Here is a 25,319-nt window from a genome sequence, read left to right on the forward strand (position 1 = left end):
TTCTACAAAGCGGCTATTTTCTTTTTAAAAATAATATTTGTTGTTTTTATCTGATTATAAAAGTACTACATTTTGTAATTTACTTGGAAAATAGAAGCATAAGGAGTAAAAAAAAAAAAATCACATAGTCAATGATAGGCACTGTTAACATTTTTACTTATATCCATCCAGATGCTTTTTCCTCTGAAAATATGTTTTGCTTTGACAAAATTGGGATAATGCTACACTTACTGTTTTGTAATCTGCTTTTTTCCCCTCAACAATTTATTATGACCATTTTCTCGTGTTATTAAATTTTCCACTAGTACATAATTTTTTACGGCTAGCTTATTGTTCCATTACAAAGAACTATACTTGATTTAACATCTCCTAATGTTGGCAGATTGCTTGGTACTGTAAAGCTACAAAGGAGTGTCTTTCTTTTTTTTTTTTTTTTTTTAATTTTTAATTTATTTTATGATAGTCACAGAGAGAGAGGCAGAGACATAGGCAGAGGGAGAAGCAGGCTCCATGCACCGGGAGCCCGATGTGGGATTCGATCCCGGGTCTCCAGGATCGTGCCCTGGGCCAAAGGCAGGCGCCAAACCACTGCGCCACCCAGGGATCCCCAAAGGAGTGTCTTTCTATGTAAATATTTTTACACATCTGATTGTTTTCTTTTTTTTTTTTTATTTTTATTTTTATTTTTTTTTATTTATGACAGTCACACACACACACAGAGAGGCAGAGACACAGGCAGAGGGAGAAGCAGGCTCCATGCACTGGGAGCCCGACGTGGGATTCAATCCCGGGTCTCCAGGATCGCGCCCTAGGCCAAAGGCAGGCACCAAACCGCTGTGCTACCCAGGGATCCCATCTGATTGTTTTCTTAGGATAAATTCCCAGAAGAACAATTGCTGGGTCCCTCTGCCCCAGGCCGGTGACTGTAGGAAGACATCCAGGAAGCAAAGAAATCTGCCGCCAGGGCAGGGAGAGGGGAATCGTGGGGACCTCTGCAATCCTACTCCTCCATTGGAGGGCCCACCATCCCCTCTTTGAATATCGTCTATGCACAGCCCCACCCCATCCACCACCACCACCTGCAGCTGCTTTCAGAAACCCAAGGCTTTGAGGATGCCCCCACCCCCACCTCTACCTCCAGCCTTGAGATTGAGAAAGGAATTGGAAGGGCATGGATGGGGTAAAATCCTGCCCTCTACTCCGTTCATCCCCTCAGCCCATCCTGTCCACTGAGCCTTCCCAATGGAAACAGGCCAGCAATCATCTCAGTTCCTGAGGACTTTCTGTCTAACCACCTGGACTATAAAAGACAAACCAGAGGCTTCTCCAAGTGGGACTGGGCTTCAGAAAGCCCTTCTGAGAGGAGCCAAATACCTCAGATGGCTAAGGGAGTGGCCTGGCCTCAGTCTGCTCAACTAAATCACCAGTTCCAAGACAGCAGGGAATAATAAAGATAAAAATAATATAATAACAACAACAACAAAATGTATTTCTTTAAGGCTTTTGGTACTTGATACTGAATTGTTTTCTAGAAAAGAACTAGTTAACAGGGATACCTGGGTGGCACAGCGGTTTGGCGCCTGCCTTTGGCCCAGGGCGTGATCCTGGAGACCCGGGATCGAATCCCACGTCGGGCTCCCGGTGCATGGAGCCTGCTTCTCCCTCTGCCTATGTCTCTGCCTCTCTCTCTCTCTGTGTGACTATCATAAATAAATTTAAAAAATCAAAAAAAAAAAAACTAGTTAACAACCTTTCTAGTAAAGCAAGGGAACATTCATTTTTCTATATCCTAAGCAATACTAGTTATTAAGATTTTATTATTTTATCTATTTCTTTTTGAATAGGAAATATGTTTACATAGTTTGAACTCGAAAGGTATAAGAGTATATATACAATACAGTCTATTTCTTCTGTCCCCTAGCCACCTTTTACCCAACACCAGAAGCTAGCACTGTTAAGTATATCTTTCCAGGGGCACCTGGGTGTTTCAACCCAGTTTGGTTAAGTGTCCAACTCTTGATTTCAACTCAGGTTGTGATCTCAGGGTTGTGGGATCAAGCCCTCCCTTGGGCTCTGTGCTCAGTGCTCAGCACTGAGTCTGCTGCAGATTCTCTCTCCCTCTGCACCTCCCTCTGATCACGCTCTCTCTAAAGAAATAAATCTTTTTAAAAAATGTATCTTGGGACACCTGGATGGCTCAGTTGGTTAAGCGTCATAATTTGCTTAGGTCATAATCCTGGGGTCCTGGGATCGAGCCTCATGTTAGACTCCCTATTCAGTGGGAGTCTCCTTCCTCCTCATACTCCTGCTCTCTCTCTCTCAAATAAATAAAATCTTTTTAAAAAATGTATCTTTCCTGGGGATCCCTGGATGGCTCAGCAGTTTAGCACCTGCCTTCGACCCAGGACTTGATCCTGGAGTCCCGGGATCAAGTCCCACATCGGGTTCCCTGCATGGAGCCTGCTTCTCCCTCTGCCTCTCTCTGTCTCTCTCATGAATAAATAAATAAAATCTTAAAAAAAATTTTTTTAATGTATCTTTCCAGAGGTACTTTGGCATATGTAAATAAATACAAATTCTCTCTCATTCCTGCACACACATACACTCTGTATGTAAATAACAGTCTATATACACTGTTCAGACCCATGCTTTCTTCACTTTATAGTATCTAGAAGATCATTCTATATCAGTACATTAAGAGCTTCCTTATTCTTTTTTTTATAGGTATGTGATATTCCATAATATGGATGTATAGTAATTTATAGTATAGTAATTTATTTAACCAGTGTCCTATAGATCAATATATATTTGATCTAAGTTGTTTCCTATCTTTTGCTCCAAACAACTCTGTGTTGAAGGGCACCTGAGTAGCTCAGTTGGTTAAGTGTCTGCCTTCAGCTCAGGTAATGATCTCAAGGGTCCTGGGATCAAGCCCCGTGTTGGGCTCTCTGCTCAATGGGAAGTCTGCTTCTCCACTCTGTGTGCTCACTTGCTCTCTCTCTCTCAAATACATAAAATCTTAAAAAAAAAAAACTCCATGTTGAGAAATTGTGCATATGTTATTTTGCACATATCTCTAGGGTAAGTGCTTATTATCTGTAGGATAAATTCCTAGAAGAGGAATTGCTGGTGTAATGGAGATATAAATGATACAGATGTAAATGAACTATATATATATTGCTAACTTGCCCTTCATTATCATGAGACCAAATTATACTCCCACTAGCTACCTATGAAAATGCCCCCTTACCCACTCCTTTGACAACTCACTGTGCTGTCAGTTGCATTTATCTTTGCCCGTCTGATAGGTGAAAAATGGCATCTCAGTAGAGTTGGATTTTTTTCCAGTTTATCAGATGAAAACTTTTTTTATTGTGGTAAAATATACATTACATAAAATGTTCCATTTTAACCATTTTTAAGTCTACAGTGCAGTGGCATTAAGTACATTCACAGTGCTGTGCAGCCATCACCATTAAACATTTCCAGAACATTCTCACCAACCAAAACAAACTCTGTGCCCATTAAACAAACAGTAACTCACCATACCTCCCTCCCCCTCACCCCAGACAACCTCTGTTCTACTTTCTATCTCTGTGATACTGCCAATTCCAAGTACCTCATGTAAGTGAATTTGTTCTTTTCTTTCTGGCTTATTTCCCTTACCATAATGTTTTCAAGATCCAGTAGAGTTTTAATTTGCATTTTGCTGATTACGAATGAGGTTGAGCATTTTTTCATATGTTTATGAGCCATTTTTATTTCCCATTAGAACTATCTATTCCTGTCATTTGCTTATTTTCCTATTGAATTATTGGTCATCATTTTATTGATCTGTAGGATCTAATCATAAAGTAAAGAAATGAGCCCTTTGCTTGTGCTATGAATTGTAGATACTTTGTTGCTTTTATTGGTTTTTGCTGTAAAGAACAGTTTTATATAGTCAAATTTATTAACCTTTCATGACCTCTGGGTTTTGTGTCATAGTTAGAAAGGGATTCTTTGGGGTGCCTGGGTGGCTCAGATAGTTAAGCATCTGCCTTCGGCTCAGGTCAGGGTCCTAGGGTCCTGGGGTCCTGGGATCGAACCCCGTATCGGGCTTCCTGCTCAGTGGGGAGTTGCTTCTCCCTCTCCCTCTGCCCGTCCGCCTTGCTCATGCTCTCTATAAATAAATAAATAAATAAATAAATAAATAAATAAATAAATATCTTTTAAAAAGGTGGGGAGATTCTTCACTCTAGCATCACTTTAATTTATTCCTACAATTCCTTCTAGTGCTCTAAGAGTTTCATTTTTTACATTAGTATTTTTATCCAGGGACACCTGGGTGGCTCAGCGGTTAAGCGTCTGCCTTTGGTTCAGGGTGTGATCCTGGGGTCTTGGAATCAAGTCCTACATTGGGCTCCCTGCCTGTGTCTCTGCTGCTCTCTGTCTCTCATGAATAAATAAATAAAATCTTAAAAAAAAAAGAAAGATTTTGACCCATTTGGAATTTATTCTGATGAAAGGTTTATCATAATTAGAGGGCCAACTTGCTACCTATTTGTCACAGTACTTTTATTGAATAATCCCAATCTTTTGTCCAGTGATTTGAGATGCTGCTTTTCTAATAGTTATTAATCTTTGCCAATCTGGTGATAGGAAAAAGGGAAATCTTGTGTGCCTTTGTTTTCATATATTTTGCTATCTGCAAATGAATTAACTATTTGTTTTCTAAGAAATAAATATCATTAGTGTTTCTTCTTTTGTGAATTTTTATTTGTGCCACTCACTCTTGTTATGTGCACATTTGTGCTTCTAATGTTTTCCTCCATTTTCATTTATAGTTCACTTGGTTTGCACAAAGATCCAGTAACTTTCACAATTTCATTCCATCTTTCATAGGAGAGCTCTTATTATCTGGGGAAAAAAAAAAAAACTTTAAAAATGTGAGTTTTCAGGGGCACCTAAGTGGCTCAGTTGCTTAAGCATCTGTCTTCAGCTCAGGTCATGATCCTGGAGTCTGCGGATAAAGCCCCACTTTGGCAGGCTCTATGCTCAGCATTGAGTCTGCTCCCTCTCTCTGCCCCTCCCCACTCATGTGCTTGCTTGCTCCCTCTCTCCCCCTCTCTCCCAAATAAATAAATAATATCTTTTAAAAATAATAAAAAAATAAAAATGCTAGTTTTCAGAGCTCCTAGCTGCCTGGCTGGCTCAGCAGGTAGAGCATGAGACTCTTGATCTCAAGAGTTCAAGCCCATGTTGGGGGTAGAGGTTATGTTTTAAAATGCTAGTTTTCATTTATATCTTTAACCGGTTTGTTGTTTTGCAGGGAATATCACATTCAAGGCCTCACACTGTAGACATTTCACTGTGTTATGCCAATCGCTCTGCAGCCCTCTTCTACCTGGATCAGTATGAAGTGAGTATTAGGATGTCTGGTGTGATTGGAGAGGATCTGTAGGGGGTTCACTGGAAGACTAGACCTTCATCTCTGCTCCTACCTAAGAGCACTCAAACTGGACCGTGCTGCAGTTGGTTGAATTGGAAGAAAATTGGTATCCTCCCAAATTTATTCTTCTGATTCATTTTTCTCTTTCTCCTTTCATTTTACCTATCACAGGTGATTGCGTGGGGTAGTATTGGTTGACAAGAGTCATGGCACATGGCACAGGGCCATGGACTATATCCAGTGGGTCAGCGGTTCTTAGTGTGGAGATTAGCTGTGAGATATGTTGCTAATAATACTTCAGGTTACAAGTGTTTGCAAACTGTTTACTTGTTTGTTTGTTTCTTAATAAGTAGAGCATGTTCAAGATTATCCCTGCAGTAATACAGCTCACCTTCAATACGCATTTTGAATGGGCTAGTAAAAGTTGCACTGAAACACCTGTGTATGCTTATGAGGGAGTGGTCTCTCTTCTCCTTCCCTAATTGAGGTCTAAAGACAAACCTCAATGTCATTTTGATACGTCCATTTTGGAATTCCACAGGAACTTTTAAAATATACCCTAGAGTTAAGAACTATTTGAATAATCACAAGTTCACACTTACTGCCCTTGGAACCAAAAGAGACAAGCCAAGAGGGTGCACCTGGGTGGCTCAGTTGGTTGGGTGTCCGACTCTTGATTTCAGCTCAGGTCATGATCTCAGGGTCCTGAGATTGAGCCTCACATCAGGATTTTCACTGGATCGTGCAGCCTACTTAAGATTCTTTTTCCCTTTCCCTTTTCCCTCCCCACACTCACTCTTACCCTCTCTCTCTCTCTCTCTCTAAAAATAAAATAAAATAAAGTAAAAGAAAAGAAGCAAGAATTTAACTGTTGGCCCTAAGCAAAAAAGTCGTAGATAATTGAGAACAACAGTTGGAAGAACTTGTGAAATATTTAACCCTTTATAACTTTCCTATATTGGTTATTTCTATTTCCCTTAATTATGATACATTAAATAGATACATTGTTCCAGATACTCTTTTTAGCAGCTTAGATATATTACCTTATTTCTTTTTTTTATATTACCTTATTTCATCCTTAAAGCAACCCTGTGAAGTATCCCTGTTTTTCAGATAAGAATACTAAGACACTGAGAAATTTAGCTGCTGCACAAGGTCATACAGCTACTAAGGCAATCAATAGTGGAACTCAGATCCTTCTAAGCCTACCCTGTTAATCACTGCAATTCTTCTATCTGTAAGACTTTTTTCCCCTCAAAACAGGAATATTTAATAAGACAAACACAGTATCTTCAGCAAGTATTACTTAATCACTCAAAAGATCAGAAAGTAGAATATGATTTAAAGAAATAATAATAAAAATTGCTCCATTTTTAATCATCATTAATTTTCCTGTAGATTTTTGTTGAAATTTTCAGTAGACATTGAAGAGTCAGGACCAAGGATCATTTGAGGATTTCTTTTCTGTTTTCAGATGTGTCTTAAAGATATCACGAGAGCACAGATGCATGGGTATCCAGAAAGATTGCAACCCAAGGTGATGTTGCGTAAGACCGAATGTCTGGTAACCCTGGGGAGACTGCAGGAGGCAGGCCAGACCATCAGGGATCTTGAAAGTAACTTTGCCGCCAAACCAACCCTAGCAGCTGCCCAGTTTCAAATTCTGCAGAGAAACCTCTGTCGTCTGAAAAGAAAGGTACAAGAGAAGGGGAATCTCACAGAAACCTACACAACAACTGTAACCAAAACCTTTGAGGATATGGACCTAAGGGAAGAGAATGAACAGATTTCCAGTGCGTCGTCATCTGTCAGCCTATGCATAGACCCCTTAAAAGGCCGCTATCTGATTGCTACAAAAGATATTCTCCCGGGAGAGCTCTTGGTGAAGGAGGATGCTTTTGTGAGTGTCCTTAACCCAGGAGAAATGCCACCAGGACTACATCATGGCCTAGAGAACAAATGGGATACCAGAATTACCAATGGGGACCTCTACTGTCACCGATGTTTGAAGCATACTCTGGCCACGGTTCCCTGTGATGGATGCAGCTATGCGAAATATTGCAGCAATGAGTGTATGCAGCAGGCCTGGGATCTTTACCATCAAATAGAGTGTTCTCTAGGGGGACTGCTGCTCACGCTGGGTATCTTTTGCCACATTGCCCTGAGGTCGACTCTTTTAGCTAGATTTGAGGATGCAAGCAAAGTCATAAGGAAGCTTTATAGTGAGATCAGTAACAAGGACATGTGTTCACCTGAGAGCGAGAATCTGGTACAAATACTCAATTATGACCTAGGAGAGGAGGGTGAGAGACATGGCAAAACAGTTAAGATCCCAGTTCCAGGATGTGATATTAACGGGAAATACGAAAATAACTATAATGCTGTCTTCAATCTCTTGGCCCATACTGAAAACCATAGCCCAGAATACAAATTCCTCTGTGCTCTAAGTGTCTCTGCACTGTGCAGGCAGCTCGAAGCAGCCGATTCCAAGAAGCCAGAAACAGCAGCACCTCCTGCCTTGTATTCGGAGTTGAATATCTGGGGAGTAGCCATGTTGAAGCACATGTTACAGCTGCAGTGTAATGCTCAGGCAATAACCACCATCCAGGAAACAGGTAAACCCGAGGGAAGCTTTGTTTGCCTTACAGTGTTGTTCCTGGCATAGCTAATATTTGGGGACAAAGAACTATGAGCAAAAACAGTAGTGATGGTCTAATGGGGAAAGGCAGCTAGCTATCTTTTGTTACCGTGATTATGCTCTTGAGTAGCTATGTGACCTTCACAAATTCTTTGATCCTACTCTGCCTCAGTTTTCTCATCTCAAAAATGACTAGTTGAATCCCACCTAACTTCACTGAGTTGTGACGATGATGTGTGTTTGTAAATATACTTTAAGGGACACCTGGGTGGCTCAGCGGTTGAGCATTTGCCTTCAGCTCAGGGAGGATTCCGGGAGCTCAGGATCGAGTCTTGCATCAGGCTCCCCACAGGGAGCCTGCTTCTCCCTCTGTCCATATCTCTGCCTCTTTCTGAGTGTCTCTCATGAATAAATAAATAAAATCTTTAAAAAATAATATTATAAATAAATAAACTTCAAAATTAAATCCTATTACTGAGGGGTTTTTTATGTGAATGAGAACTGAAATACTAAAGACTGGAGAAAGAAGAGGGATCTGCAGTTAAGTTACAGTATCAAAATCTTATTCATATGACGCAGCTACTCTGTCTCTTGTCTTTCCAATTGACAGATTTCCCCCATTCTTCTAAGTTTCCAAGAGAGCAGTTTGGCCAAGGACAGCTTTTCACACAGTACTACCATGAACTGTTGGCCAGCCTGTTTGCGCTGTTCTTTGGTCAGTGGCCAACAGCCTAGGGGCCATCTCTAGACACAGACCGGCCTCTCCCTGCTTGCCTGAACCAAGTCCTATAAATGAAGGTAGATGGAGATGTTGGATGTGCCCAGCATCATGAGTGACGTTGTACTGACAACAGACACTATTAGAAAAATGATGTTTCTAGTTTTTCTACTGTATGCTCTCCATTTTAGCAGATAATATCTTTCAGTTCAATTAGGTCATTATACTTTTCCCAATTTTCTAACTCTATTGAGGGGAAGAATTAGTATTACCTAAACCTAAGATTTATAGACAGACTGATATAAATGTGGCTTTAATAAATTCTATACATGCTTAGTTAGCACTTTTGATTTTTTTTTAAAGATTTATTTATTTATTTATTCAGAGAAGAGCGAAAGAGAGGCAGAGACACAGGCAGAGAGAGAAGCAGGCTCCATGCAGGGAGCCCGACGTGGGACTCGATCCCGGGTCTCCAGGATCACACCCTGGGCTGCAGACGGTGCTAAACCGCTGCGCCACCAGGGCTGCCCAGCACTTTTGATTATCTCACATTAGGTAGTCTGGAATTTTGTCAACCTTTTAAATGTATATTTTTATCTTTAATTTTAATGCAGCTCCCAAGTTATATGATGTGTAGGCATTTCACTAGAGGTGTTTTGGAGGAAGACTATCTTCCCCATCCTGAAGCACATGGAACACCCAAAAATAGCACTGGCTTCATCCTGTAATGCTAGGAAATACCATTACAATCTAGTCTCTGTTTTTTTTTTTCTCTGCTTTCATTTGCTTCTTTGAGCCATTGCTACCTTCTAAAATACATCTGTTGAGTGTTTTTCCAGAATTATGTTTTCGCTTGGATACTACTAGCATTTTAAAAAATATTATTTTCATTTAGTTTTGTTTTTGTGAATATAAAAAAATAGTATATGGGGCTTCCAGATTAAATGGCAAGAAGTTACCAACTCCTGATTTTATAGTGTCTTGCCCCTAAAGTACTTAATAGGACAGACAAAAAAAGATACAAATGTCAGAAGCTCTGAAAACTGTAGAAACTATTGTTCAGGTAAACACAGCAGGCTGAATCCCTGAGACAGAATGGCCAAGTCACAGGGACCAAAGGAGTCTTCCATCCACTTTCCTTCAGGGGCCTACCCCTAACTGTCAAAGAATCTTAGCCTAAATGTTTTTGCTTCATGTGCATGACATTTCATCATAGTTAGGTTTTTTATTTGGATAGCAGGTTTCAGGTAAAATTCTTAATTTTTTAAAAAGATTTTATTTGTTTATTCATGAAAAACACAGAGGCAGAGACACAGGCAGAGGGAGAAGCAGGCTCCATGCAGGGAACCTGACATGGGACTTGATCCCGGGACTCCAGGATCACACCCCAGGCCGAAGGCAGGCACCAAACCACTGAGCCACCCAGGGATACCAAATTTTTTCTATATTTTTAAAATTAAAAACACTGATTCACACAGTAACATTATTTTAGTAAATTTTAAATGGATTGGGGGCACCTGGGTAGCTCAGTCAGTTGAGTGTCCAACTCTTGACTTCAGTGCAGCTCATGATCTCAGGGTCGTAAGATCAGAGCCCCAAGTTGGGCTCCACGCTCAGCGCAAATCTGTTGAGATTCTTCTCTCCATCTCTCCCCCTGCTCTCTCTTGCTCATGCGTGCATGCAAGCACTATCTCTCTATAAAAATAAATAAACCTTTAAAATGGTTTATTGTATTCCTTTCCCAATATTCTAGAGAAGAAAAATTTTTTAAAACCAGTTCACTGAGCAAGAAGATGATAAAAATGATAAAGTGAACCTGCAAGTAATTATAAATGGGCTACACTCTAAAATAATTTTTAAGAATGGGTAAAAAAAATTAAGTCCAGCTATATTCTGCTTACAAAAGTAACACCTATAACAAAATAACACATTAATTAGTATTAATATGAAACAGAACCCAAGGTATCTAGTAAAAAGAAGGAATTTTATTTTTATAAAGGAGACTTTCCACATTGGTTTTTTTTTTTTTATTTTGTTTTAAAGATTTTATGTATTTATTCATGAGATACACAGAGAGAGAGGCAGAGACATAGGAGAGGGAAAAGCAGGCTCTCTGTGGGGAGCCCAGTGTAGGGCTCAATCCCAGGACCTCAGGATCACGTCCTGAGCCAAAGGCAGATGCTCAAGCACTGAGCAACCCAGGTGCCCCAGACACTTTCCGCATTGAAATACATCATCAACCTTAGGTCTCAGAAACATAGAGATTGGGATGCCTGGGTGCTCAGCTATTGAGCATCTGCCTTCGGCTCAGGGCGTGATGGCAGGGTTCTGGGATCAAGTGCCACATCGGGCTCCCTACATAGAGCCTGCTTCTCCCTCTGCCTGGGTCTCTGCCTCTCTGTGTGTGTGTGTCTCTCTCATGAATAAATAAATAAAATCTTTTAAAAAAAAGGAACATAGAGCTTGTGACTATAAAACAAAAATTAAGTATACAAGGAGAAACTGGTAAAAACTCCATAGTTGTGAGAAACTTTAATATGCCACTATGACTTTGATCAAATATATTAAAAATAAGGATATACAAGCCAAGATAACTAATATACTAGGGGATTCAGTACATATATCTATCAAAACTGGTATCCATTAGACCAGGGTCATATGACTGGTCTGGGAGCAAATGGCCAAGAAAGAATTCCTGAGACGTTTTCAGTGCAAAAAGGTGTTTTTATTAAAGCATGGAACAGCACCCATGGGCAGAAAGAACTGCACTGGAATTGTGAGGAGTGATTGATTTTATACTTTTAAGTTGGGAGATGGGGTGTAGAGATAAAGGAAGTTTTCTAAAGGATTTTCATGTGTTAAGGAAAACTTAGAGGATCCTGGAGGTCTGTCAAGCTAAGGTTATTTTTTGCCTCTAGCAAAGCATTACGTTAAGGCAGTTGTGAACTGCTTGAGGATTGTCATACTCTGCCTGTCTCAACTATTTGTCATTGAGCTGCAAGTTCTAAGGAAATTTAATTTTATCTATATTTCTTTTGCCTTTGTAGCACAAAAGCAGCCATTGACAATGCACAAATGCATGAGTATGACTGGGTTCCAATAAACTTTATTATGGACTCTGAAATTTGATTTCTTATAATTTTCACATCGTGAGCATTATTCATTTTTTTTCAGCCACTTCAAAATGTGAACACAGGCTCCTGGGTGGCTCGATTGGTTAAGTGTCTGCCTTTGGCTCAGGTCATGATCCCAGGGTCCTGGGGTTGAGCCCTGCATCCCTGCTCAGTGGGGAGCCTGCTTCTCCCTCTGCCACTCTTCCCCCTGGCTTGCTCACTCTCTCTCTCTCTCTCTCTCTAATAAATAAATAAAATATTCTTTTAAATGTGAACACAGGTCTTAGAGCACAGTCTGTACAAAAACAGGCAGCAGGTAGGATTCAGCACATAGGTTACAGTTTACAGACTCCTGATGTAGACAGAGATTTGGCAAATCTAATTACGGTGTATATTTAGAAAAAAGAAGAAAAGCCCACAATATTGGGAACAATGAAGGGGATATAGACAATAATATAAATTAATTTAAAAATTTTAAGCAGGGATCCCTGGGTGGCGCAGCGGTTTGGCGCCTGCCTTTGGCCCAGGGCGTGATCCTGGAGACCGGGGATCGAATCCCACGTCGGGCTCCCGGTGCATGGAGCCTGCTTCTCCCTCTGCCTGTGTCTCTGCCTCTCTCTCTCTCTCTCTCTCTGTGACTATCATAAGTAATAAATAAAAAAAATTAATAAATAAAAATTTTAAGCAAATACTTAATATAATTTTAGACTATTAAATTTGAAAACATGCAGTAGAAAACTTTGTAGAAAATCTAAATTTCCTACATTTTCTCAGGAGAACACTTGAAAAATCCAGTGACTGTGGAAGAAATTGAAAAAGATTATCAAAGTATTTCCATGAAAACAAGCCAGACCCAGTCTTTTCTGTATAGTTCTTCAAAACTTCTAAGGACCATATTCAGCCACAATTTAAAAAAATAAAGCAAAGAAAGAATATCTTTCAAGAAACAGATCATTTTTATACAATATAAAGTGTTCCAGGGTATGGGAGAACCTGGAGTCCTTTCCTACTCATTCTAGAAAGCCAAGGATATTCTCACTTGTGAGTATCTCTGAAGGAACCCTGAAAGAATCACTCCCATATCACATCCAGCAGTTTATTGAATGAATGCTCATAGATGACCAAGAAGGGTTTCATCCAGAAATGCAAACATATGTTAATTTGGAGGGATATACAAGAAGGTTTGGGTAAATGCAGAGACAAGCCGTAATCTCAGATGGAAAAACTGAAAACTAAAAACAACGGTTCCCCCACATTCACCAAATTAGTGTAATGTGGTTTTACATAAAATCACTATTGGATTTTTCTTGGAATTTGACAGTGATTGTAAAGTTCATCCTGAATAAGTGGTGAGAATAGCCATTTTGCAGAAGAATACTGAATTCTTGACCTCGGTCCCAGAGGAACCGAGGTCCTTCAGAGGAAGCCAAGGCTGGTGCCCACCCACACCCTCCTAACACCCTCCATTTCAGAGCTCATCCTGTAAGACCAGGTGGTGCTCACCAAGACTAAGATCAGTAGTACCATTCTGAAGGTCCCTAGTGTAAATGTCCAACCTTCCCACTGGCTTGTTGGCAAAGGCCCTGGCCAGTGTCAACACTGGGAGTCTCATCTATAACGAAGGGGCTGGTGGAACCATCCCAGCAACTGGGGCCATATCCACAGGAGGTCCTGCTCCCACCACCATTGCTGCCCTGTGTGAGGAGATGGAAGCAAAGAAGAATCAGAGGAGCCCAATGATGATGTTCACTTTGGTCTTTTTTGACTACACCTCTTCTATAACCTGTTCAGTAAAAAAGCTGAACTCCATAATAATAATAATAAAAGTATTTTGAAAGATTTTATTTATTTAGAGTGTGCACGCATGCACACGTGGTGGGGAGGAGCAGAGGGAGGGAGAGACAGAAAGAGAAATCTCAAGTAGACTACTGCCTAGCTGTAGAACTGGAGGCAGGGCTGATCTCCACCCTGAGATCAGGAACTGAGCCAAAAATCAAGAGTCGGTGGCTTAACCAACAGCCACCCAAGTGCTCCAATAATAATAATAATAATAAACAGAAGAGTACCAACAGAAGTGTCTTGGTACCATCAGATTTCATATCAACATTAAGCTACAGTAATTAAAAACAGTGGTACTGATGTGATAGCCCCCTAAAAGTATTAAATTCTCCAAATCATTAAAGAGTGAACTGTAAACTGTAAAATATTAAACTGTAAAATATCTAGAAAAAGGTAAGTGAACACTTACATGGTCTTAGGGTGAGAGCTTTGTAAAGCATAGAATATCCAATTTAGTTAATTAAAAGATAGATTTAACTTTAAGACCAAATATCAAAAATGCTATAATCAGTAAAAAAAAAAAAAAAAAAAAAAAAGAGAATGTGGGTAAAAGAGATCCTTGAAGGATCCTCCCCAATCAATACGGGACTGGGAAGCCATAGATCTGGGTTTGCACTCCACTGACTCTAACCACTAACCCTCTGTAAGAATCAGATTACTTAACCTTTCCGTGTGTCTCACTTAGTATACTTTTTTTTTTTGTATACTTTTTAAAAAATTCCAATGGAGTTAACAGTGTTCTATTAGTTTCAGGTGTACAATATTTTCTCCATTCCCTTCCTCACCTCCCCTCGCCCCCACCCACCTCCCCTCTGGTAGCCATCAGTTTGTTCTCCATAGTTAAGAATCTGTTTCTTGGGATCCCTGGGTGGCGCAGCGGTTTGGCGCCTGCCTTTGGCCCAGGGCGCGATCCTGGAGACCCGGGATCGAGTCCCACATCGGGCTCCCGGTGCATGGAGCCTGCTTCTCCCTCTGCCTGTCTCTCTTTCTCTCCCTCTCTCTGTGACTATCATAAATAAATAAAAAAAAAAAAAAAAAAAAAAAAAGAATCTGTTTCTTGAGGGGGCACCTGAGTGGCTCAGTGGCTGAGCATCTGCCTTTGGCTTGGGTCATGGTCCTGGGATCGAGTCCTGCATCAGGCTTCCAGCAGGGAGCCTGCCTCTCCCTGTGTATCTTTCATGAATAAATAAATAAAACCTTTTTTTTTTTTTAGATTTTATTTATTTATTCATGAGAGACACAGAGAGAAAGAGAGAGAGAGGCAGAGACACAGGCAGAGAGAGAAGCAAGCTCCATGCAGGGAGCCCAATGTGGGACTCGATCCCACAACTCCAGAATCATGCCCTGGGCTGAAGGCAGATGCTCAACCGCTGAGCCACCCAGGCAACCCTAAATAAAATCTTAAAAAAAAAAAACTGTTTCTTGGTGTGTCTCTTTTTCTTTGCTCATTTATTTCTTAAATTCCACATATGAGTGAAATCATATGGTGTTTGTCTCTCTCTGACAAGCTTATTTTGTTTGCCATTATATTCTCTTGCTCCATTCTTTTTAAGGCTAAATAATACTGCATTGTGTATATATACCACATCTTCTTTATCCATTCATCTATCAGTGGACATTTGGGCTGTTTCCATGGTTTGGCTGTTGTAAATAATGCTGCAGTGAACACAGGGGTGCATAGTTAATGTTTTCATATAAAGAAATATGAAATTCCATATTAAGGAATTACTATGGGTAAATACCCAGTAGGGTGATTACTGGATCAGAAGGTGGTTCTATTTTTAGTTTTTTGAGGAACCTCCCAACTGTCTTCCACGGTGGCTGCACCAGTTTGCATTCCTACCAACAGTGCATGAGGGTTCCTTTTTCTCCACATCCTCGCCAACATTATTCCTGCTGGTCTTTTTATTATAGCCATTCTGACAGGTATGAGGTTTTGATTTGCATTTCCCTGATAATGAGTGATGTTGAGCATCTTTTCATGTGTTTGTTGGCCATTTGTATGTCTTCTTTGGAGAAATGTCTGTTCTGCTTATTTATTAATTGCATTATTTGGTTTTTAGGTGTTGAATTGTATCAGTTCTTCATATATATTTTGAATACTGACCTTTATCAGACATGTCATTTACAGATATCTTCTCCCATTTAAGAAGGTTGGCTATTTACTTTGCTGTACAAAAGCTTTTTATTTTGAGGTAGTCCCAATAGTTTATTTTTGTTTTTGTTTCCCTTGCCTCAGGAGACATGTCTAGAAAGATGTTGCTACCACCAAAGTCAGAGAAATGTCACTCAGTATGTCCATATGGATAATGAAAGGACTGGATGAACCTCCAGGCTTCTGGAGAAAATTGTTTGCAAAGATTACCTGAACAATTTCACCCACCCCTGTATGTTTGCCCTTTTGCAACTTTACTTGCTTTTTCTCCCCAATCAAGAAATAAAGTCTGTTTCCTTTGCCCCTGAATCTGGGCCAGCCCTGTGACTGACTTTGACCCGTGGAATGCAGTGGAAGTGACCTTATGTGACTTTTGAGTCTAAGTTTTGAGAGGCCTTGTAGCTTCCATGTCATTTTCTTGGAATGATGACGTGTGGCCATATGAACAAGTCTAGGTTAGCCTTCCTTTTGTTTTTAGCCTTGCCTTCATGAGGGTAAAAGACCATGTGCCCGATGAATGCAATCATATGAATAATTCCGGGCAAGACCAGCAGAAAACATGTGTAATTGAACAATGGGCAGATTTGCTGGCACAGAGCATTGTAAGCAAATGAAATAGTTATTTTGTTTGTTTTTAAAGATTTATTTATTCACCGTAGAGAAAGCGGGGCGGGCACACAAGTAGGGGGAGGAACAGAGGGAAAGAATCACAAGCAGACTCCCCACTACTCATGGCTTAATCTCACACCCCAAAATAGTGACCTGAGCCAAAATCTAGAGTCGGAAGCCCAATTGGCTGAGCCACGTAGGAGCCTCTGTATAAACATTTTTTTTAAGATTTTATTTATTTATTCATGACAGACAGAGAGAGGCAGAGACACAGGCAGAGGGAGAAGCAGGCTCCCTGCAGGGAGCCTGACGTGGGACTCGATCCTGGGTCTCCAGGATCACACCCCGGGCTGAAGGCAGCGCTAAACTGCTGGGCCACCAGGGCTGCCCTATATGAACATTTTTAAAGCGTTTGATACCTGGAGGACATTTGTAAAATTGCCCTCCAGGGAAGTTGCACTAGTTATACACCCACCAGCAATGTTCACTTTCAGGTTTGAATCCAATCTGATTTTGATTTAGTCTGCTCATATTTCTAATCTTATTAAATCCCTTTTTATTATTTCTTTGGAGTTCCAAAACCTCCCAGTTAATGTTCCTATGGAATTTGATTAGCAGGTCTTTCATTAGCAGCACAGAAGGATTCAAGCATTAACTAGGATAAAAAAAAAAAAAAAAAAGCATTAACTAGGATAGACTTTGACCAAAACCTATGAAAATGTATGGTATTATCTTTGCATAAATCCTATTTAATCAGAGTCCCTCAGACACCTGTCTTTGTTTTTTGTTTTTTTTTTAAGATTTTGTTTATTTATTCATGAGAGACACACAGAGAGAGAGGCAGAGACACAGGCAGAGGGAGAAGCAGGCTCCATGCAAGGAGCCCGATGTGGGACTCGATCCTGGGTCCCCAGGATCACACCCCGGGCAGAAGGCGACGCTAAACCGCTGAGCCACCCAGGCTGCCCAGACACCTGTCTTTGATACTAATCTTAAGGCACAGAACTGGCCATTGATGATATTCTAGACTGTGGTATGTGTGGTTCTATCTCAGAGGGAATGGCAGGTTTGAGATGTATCTGGAGTCATTACAAGGCTTAATGAGATTCCACATAGGTTCAGATCAATTCAGTGCCCTTTGCTTTCACTCTTCAACAACCAAGGAATCTACCTCCAGTTTGTGTCCTTGATTATTTGTATGACATACACACAAATTTCTTACATCATAAAGTATCTACCAGAATAAGTATATTCTGAAAGTATTGTGATTGAATTTTTTTTCTGTACTTGAATCTCATTTTTAAATTTTTTTTTAAGATTTATTTATTTAGGAAAGCCTGGGTGACTCAGGTGGCTCAGCGGTTTAGTGCCGCCTTCAGTCCACGTGTGGGCTGGAGTCCTGGAGTCCTGGGATCGAGTCCCACATCAGGCTCCCTGCGTGGAGCCTGCTTCTCCCTCTGCCTGTGTCTCTGCGTCTCTCTCTCTCTTTCTCTCTGTGTCTCTCATGAATAAATAAATAAAATCTTAGGGGAAAAAAGATTTATTTATTTATTTGTTTATTTGAGAGAGAGAAAGACATGAAGGAAGAAGCAGAGCAGACTCCGCTGAGTTTGGAGCCCAAGAAGGCCCAGTCTCACGACCCCAAGATCATGACCTGAGCTGAAATCAAGAGTCAGACACTTAACCACTTAGGACTCCCAGGTGCCCCCCTTGAATCCATTTTAAATGCACTAGGGGGTATTGCCAAAGTACACTTTTAGTAAAATAATCACTCCCTCTTTGTTTGTGTTTTTGCTTTATACACAAAATGTCACATATTAAATTTGATTGGTAAGGTCCTTATATATTCTCACTTTCCATTATCTCTGTTAACAGATGACTAATGCAAAATATTGGATAATTTTTAAGTCAATACTTAATTTTTAGAAATAATTGGAGAGAAACTCAACTCTGACATAAATATTCACCCCACTCAGTTCCTGGGCCTACTTATGTTAGAGAATAATCTATAAATAATTCACGAAGCTGACATTACTCACTGTATTGTGATAATTTTTCTGGGAAACTTTTAGCAAATGTTTTAATATAGCTTTCCAGTTATCAGTAGTTGGGAATGCAAGTCAACTTCTTAATTATGCAGAGGCTGATTATTCAGACTACAAACTGTTCATGCCCTGTACTGCTCCTTCCTGCTGCCTACCTTTTAGCATTTTCACTGCTCATTAGCACATATACCAGAAGGTAGGCATTGGACAGGGGAAAAAGGAGGAGAGGCTAAAATCTGCTGAATACCTAAGTGAGGCTCTGATGAAAGATTTCAGTACAATTTGCAGGGCTGTTGACTAAAATTGAGTCATTTGGATTCCCTGTGAATTTTATTTACTTGTCCTATTCTTGTCCTCCATAGCAACAGATAATAGAATTGTCTGCAGAGAGATGACATTATTCCTGTATTTAATGTTTTCCTTTCTAGAACATTTTCACATGGTGGTTCATGATACTTTCTTTATTCATTACATTTGTAGACTACTTCATTTCTTTGGTGGTTGGTGTGTTGAGATTCCTGGCATACACAGTGATATCACAATTAGCTGAACATTTTTCATTTATCCAGAAAACTGAAAGTTTCCCTTTGAAGTACCAGCATCTTTCATATTTCAACCAGTTTTGTTGAAAATATACAATTTCCTCATGTTTACACCAAGGCTACTAAACACACTTTAAGCCTTTCTGGATGCCCAAGGTTATCTATCTTGTGCACGCATTATTCCTGAGATATGTATGGTTATTACAAAACCCAGTAGATATGCCATCAGTCTAGGAACCTCCAGTTAAGGGAAATGTTACAGTGTAAAGCTTGAGTGATACTAGTCTTTTTTGTTTCCCCTGAGGCTGTTACTCTTATACAAGTTTTCTACTTCCCTCTCCTGTCTGTCACCCTGTCTCTTCTGCCATTGTCAGAAAACCTGCCTCTTACTAGTTCTCTGTTTCCGGACTGCTGTGGGCTGAGAAACTGGAAAACCAAGCCAGTTATAACTGTGGCTAAAATAAGAGCAAATAAGACTGCATGAGAGTATAAGGAACTCACATAACAAATATAAGCGTGAGAGTGTTGTGGTAGAAATAGCCTCACTGGGATCCCTGGGTGGCGCAGCGGTTTAGCGCCTGCCTTTGGCCCAGGGCGCGATCCTGGAGACCCAGGATCGAATCCCATGTCAGGCTCCCGGTGCATGGAGCCTGCTTCTCCCTCTGCCTGTGTCTCTGCCTCTCTCTCTCTCTCTCTCTCTCTCTCTCTGTGTGTGTGACTATCATAAATAAATAAAAAATTAAAAAAAAAAAAAAAAAAGAAATAGCCTCACTGTTTAGAGGCCTTTCTCTTCCTTCCTAATTTTCAATCATGTAAATTGCTGGTTAATAGTGTTTCAAAGAAGAGATTGTTTGGGACATGAGACTATCTTGAATAGAACTTCTCCAGAGAGGCTTGTCCATCCCCCATCCCCCCACCACCACCACCACCAAGGATTTTATTTATTTTTGAGAGAGAGCGCACAAATGGGGCAAGGGCAGAGGAGGAGGGAGAAGCAGAATCGTGGGATCAAGACCTGAGCCAAAGGCAGATACTTAACTGACTGAACCACCCAAGCGCCCCCAGAAAGGTTTTTTTCAATGAGAACTAAATGCTGGCAGTTTTCCCACAAAGTTGGGACAGACTGCAGAATGAACAGGTAAGCATAAGGAATATGATTTTTAAAAATATATTGTAAACCTGTTTATTTTGGTATACTAATTAGATTACTTGTTCTATTGAATAGCCAGTTAAACAAAAGCAGATTCAACTATAGAAGTCTTTGGGAAATAACCTCAGCAGGTATTCTGGTTTCTATGTCCTGGTGAACATTATGAAACTGTCTGTCTGGAAGGCTCCCGACCGATAGTTCCTTTTTTATTTTTATTTTGTTTTATAAATTCTAATCTTTGGATTTTTTCTGATATTGAGATACAATGGTTGGATTCCAGGATTCCAGTGGACTTTTCATGTGTTCATTCGCTTTGCTTCCTGGGGACAAGCGTTTGCTGTGAGTCATGTTCCATTTGATGTGTATTGAATCCGGCTGTGGAGCTCTGACTCAGATGGGCTTCAGGCCCAGGTGCCCAGCTCATCTTCTGAGGAATGGATGGTAAGGCCAAGATGAATGTCCTGACACATTTTTCCTTTTTCCTCTAGCACTTTCAGGATCTAAAGAAAACAACGTTTGCAACAGCAGGCAGATCCGCCTTGCCACAGGCATCTTCCCCGTGGTCAGCCTCCTGAACCATTCCTGCAGCCCCAATACCAGTGTGTCCTTCAGTAGCACCGTCGCCACCATCCGGGCATCACAGCAGATTGGGAAAGGGCAAGAGATCCTCCACTGCTATGGTGAGCCCTCCCTCCTCATTACTGTCCTCACTTCTGTGGCAGGAAAGGACAGGGCAGATGAGTATGAGCAAACCCCTGGACAGGTGAAGGCAGTGCATACTTAGGCCAGAAAAAGAGGCCTCCTGGCCTCCTTCCTTGGCCCTGTTCTGTTTAAACTATCCAGTATCTTCCTGCTCAAATCCATAAACTTCCTATTCCAAAAACCGGACTAAGAATAACTTTGGGGTTTTTTTTTCCTTCCTGTCCTTGCAACTCAGAAGCTTATGTCTACGTCTATTGCCACAAATGTTTGAGTAAAAGTACTTGTCACATGATGAAGAATTGCCTCCGCTAAGCTGAAGTTTTAGAAGTAGTGCTCGACTCTCTCGTGTCTTCAGTATTGACCAAGTGTGGTCTCTCTGCAGGGCCTCACTACAGCAGGATGGGTGTTGCTGACAGGCAGCAGAAACTGAGGTCTCAGTATTTCTTTGATTGTGGCTGCCCAGCATGTCAGAAGGAGAAGCACAGAGCCGTTGCCAGGCCCCGGTGGGAGGCATTCTGCTGTAACCAGTGCGGAGCACTCCTACAGGTGAATCTCTCTTCTCCCTTCTATTTTCCACTGGGGCAGGAGGCCAGTCACCCAGCCCAAAGGCCATAAATCTTCAGGAGAGACAGCAACAGGCTCTTCCCCTTCAGTGCATCTTGCCCACACAGAGGTTATCCCTCCATGGGGAACCATAGGAAAGGCTAGATTTAGTCATCTGTCTCCTGAAAATAATAGGAAATCCCACCTAAACTGGTCGGGGTAGGGGCAGTAGTAAGAAAGACTGAGAATTTATTTGCTCAAGTAAATCACTAAAAAAGATCCCAGGACAGGGATCTCTGGGTGGCTTAGAGGTTTAGCGCCTGCCTTTGGCCCAGGGTGCGATCCTGGAGTCCCAAGATCGACTCCCACATCAGGCTCCCTGCATGGAGCCTGCTTCTCCCTCTACCTATGTCTCTGCCCCCACCCCCCCGCCCCGCCCCGTGTCTCTCATGAATCAATCAATCAACCAATCAGTCAATCTTTGGGGAAAAAAAAAAAAACATCCCAGGACAGGGGTACTTCAGGTAACAACTTGATCTGGGGCTCAGATAATGTCACCAAGACCCAGTTTCTCTCTGCCTCCCTCAGCTCCACTTTCTCTGTTAGCCCAGTCCTCAGACTTCCTTCTGGTGGTGGCAAGATAGCTGCCTATAGCTCCAGCCTCACAGCCCCTGGGCCAGGAGGATAAAGACAGGCATTCCTCCAACAGCAGTCTGGGCAAAAATTGGACTGCATTTCATTGATCTGATACCTGTGGCTGGTGGAAACTCCAGGCTCACTCCAGACTCACTCCAGCCTGTTGGCCCAGAAGAATGGGTCTGATGTAAACCACATGCTTACTTGCTCAGTGACTAGCACTGACTATGGGAGGGTAGGAGAGGATCCTCAGGAGAAATCATATTGCTATTGCCAAATGAGGGGGTAGATACTGGCAAGTGGGGCCCCTAGGTGGCTTAGTTGGTTAAGCATCCAACTCTTGATTTTGGCTCGGGTCATAATCTCAGGTCATGAGATCGAGCCCCATGTCAGGCTTCATGCTGGGCATGGAGCCTGTTTAAGATTCTCTCTCTTGGGACACCTGGATGGCTCAGTGGTTGAGTGTCTGCCTTTGGCTCAGGGCATGATCCCGGTCCAGGGATCGAGTCCCACATCGGGCTCCCTGTGAGGAGCCTGCTTCTCCCTCTGTCTGTCTCTGCTTCTCTCTGTGTCTCTCAGGAATAAATAAATAAAATCTTTAAAAAAAAAAATTCTCTCTCTCCCTCTGCCCCTCCCTAAAATAAATAAATAAATACATACATACATACATACATACATACATACATACATACATACAGCAAAAGTGCATCTCAAAGATTTTCTCCTCTGCCAGAGGATACAGTATTCTTAGGGGAACTATAAGTGTAGAGCTGGTTGTGTTGGAAAGCTGAAGTTATAAACTCAAGGTCAAATGTGGGGAGGGCTCACCTGGCATCTCTTCCTATTGGTTTTCTTATGGCTTTTGCCTTTTTTTTTTTTTTTTTTAAGGTTTTACTTATTTTAGAAAGCACAAGTAGGAAGGGTTGAAGAAGAGGGCGATAATTTCCAGCAGACTTCATGCTGAGCACAGAGCTTGATACAGGGCTCCGTCCCATGACCTTGAGATCAAAACCTGAGCCAAAACTGAGAGTTGGACTTGCTTAACTGACTATGCCACCCAGTTGCCCCTGGCTTTTGCTTTTTTTGGAAGTTCTTGGAACTTAATGGAAGTATAATTGATACAGAATGTCACATTAATTTTAGGTGACTCAACAGAGTTGATAATAATAGGGTGATTCAACAACTCTATGCTCTTAGGGCTTTTTTCATAACCACTAGAAATATGTCTGTCATCCAAAGGTCCAGACCCAAAGAGACACAAGAGAGGGGTATAGAGACAGAAAGAAACTGTGACCTATACCAATTTAATTTTGGTTGCAAGAAATTAAATCTTGGGACACCTGGGTAGCTCAGCAGTTGAGCATCTGCCTTTGGCTCACAGCGTGATCGCAGGGTGCTGCGGTTAATTAAAATTAATTTTTAATTTAAAAAAATTAAATCTCGGGGATCCCTGGGTGGCTCAGTGATTTGGCACCTGCCTTTGGCCCGAGGCACGGTCCTGAGTCCCAGGATCGAGTCCACACCGGACTTCCGGCATGGAGCCTGCTTCTCCCTCCTCCTGTGTCTCTGCCTCTCTCTCTCTCTCTCTCTCTCTCTCTCTCTCTATCATGAATAAATAAATAAATAAATCTTAAAAAAAATTTAAATCTCGGGCAGCCCAGGTGGCTCAGTGGATCCCCTGGGGACCTGGGATTGAGTCCCCCGTCAGGCTCCCTGCATGGAGCCTACTTCTGCCTCTGCCTGTGTCTCTGCCTCTCTCTCTCTCTGTGTCTCTCATGAATAAATAAATAAAATCTTAAAAAAAAAAAAATCTCAGGGTGGGATCATTTCCTGCTTTCATTAGAGTTGCTACCATCAAACCCAATTGAATCAGGCTTTGGTTATGGTGCATTGTTACAGGCATCTCTTTGGCCCATAGGGAGTGACCCTCTAATGTAAAACACACACGGTGTTGCTAAGTGACTCTGGTGTAGGAGTAAAGACAAACCTGATTTTCACAGGGAGGTGACATCCTGAGCTGTGGCAGCATGTCCTGTACGGAATCGGTCAGCAGGGATCACCTCACCTCTCAGTTACAGGACCTCCAGCAGCAGGTTGGGATTGCCCAGGAGCTTCTCAGAAGTGGTAAACTAGGTGAGACTGGCCCCCTACTTTGGTTCTCCAGCCCCTTCCTTTTTACTTATTCTGGGATACTCAGTGCTGATTGAAGAGTTCCGTTTACTTATCCCCATGGCATCCACAAGATGGCTATGCAGGCCACTGAGACCAAACTCTAACTAGTGAGTTTTTTTTTTGTTTGTTTGTTTGTTTGTTTTTTTTGTTTTTGTTTTTTTGTTTTTTTTTTTTTTAACTAGTGAGTTTGTGTGGTATCCTTGAAAAGGACCAGATGATTTAAGCTGTTGTTCTCTCACGCACTGGAGAGCTCAGTTGAAGTACCCGTGATGACTAAAGGCTTATCTCTAACATCCATGATCTTAGTGCATATCCAGAAGTTCAGTGTCATTTCTTTTAATTGCAGGGCCTAATGACCTAATTTCCTAGCAAGGTTTCTCTGCTCTCATCAGAATCTCATCTCTTCCAGAGAGCAGTGGAACATAGACAGGAGTATCCTGCTTTTTTCAGAGAGAGTCGTGTAACTCCACGTTCTCACAAACTCCACCTTAGACCTTGATGTCATGTGATTTACCCTACTTTGTGAAAATTGACCTTTAGCTTAGACTTCTGAGTCAAGAGAGATAATGATCATAAGTGGAGTATGGGCCACTCAAAGTTGGAAACCTAGAGTCAATGTGGAGAGGCCTCACCTAGCACCTTCTATTGAAAGAAAATGTAAGAGAACAACAGCTTTATGGGAACAAACATGGGTTCTCCACAGCAGAGCACAAACTGGGGTGTCCACATTCAGCCCAGTCAATGTGGAATTTAAGAGTTGGGTTCTCGTTTCTAGCACTGGGTTTATGTAGTAATGAGGCCACCTTCTTTTGAATTGATAGAGCAAGCTGTTCAGCTGTTGCTGGAGTGCCGGCATGATGCTGAGAGCTTCCTGTCAGCAGAACACAGCATGGTAGGAGAAATCGAGGATTCCCTGGCCCAGACCTACGCTGCCTTAGGTATGGCATGTGTCTTCATTTTCTGCTCTGAAGACCAAGTTTGCCTTGTGCATTTGATCATAACCCCAGCCTCATCTGGTCGGTCACC

General features: G+C 41.5%; 1 protein-coding gene across 5 annotated transcripts in view; it reads left to right on the top strand.

Moving 5' to 3' along the window:
- The window catches only part of SMYD4 (SET and MYND domain containing 4), a 55,263-nt gene that overhangs the window by 26,741 nt on the left and 3,203 nt on the right, over nt 1-25,319 (top strand). For all 5 annotated transcript variants that reach the window (XM_072779072.1, XM_072779075.1, XM_072779076.1 and 2 more), the window contains 6 exons: nt 5,312-5,401; nt 6,906-8,046; nt 20,729-20,920; nt 21,325-21,488; nt 24,122-24,254; nt 25,115-25,231. In XM_072779072.1, the coding sequence (XP_072635173.1) occupies nt 5,312-5,401; nt 6,906-8,046; nt 20,729-20,920; nt 21,325-21,488; nt 24,122-24,254; nt 25,115-25,231 (1,837 nt within the window). The remainder of the gene's footprint in view (nt 1-5,311; nt 5,402-6,905; nt 8,047-20,728; nt 20,921-21,324; nt 21,489-24,121; nt 24,255-25,114; nt 25,232-25,319) is intronic.

Source organism: Canis lupus, chromosome 16 (assembly GCF_048164855.1).
Source record: "Canis lupus baileyi chromosome 16, mCanLup2.hap1, whole genome shotgun sequence".
NCBI classification, from domain to species: domain Eukaryota; kingdom Metazoa; phylum Chordata; class Mammalia; order Carnivora; family Canidae; genus Canis; species Canis lupus.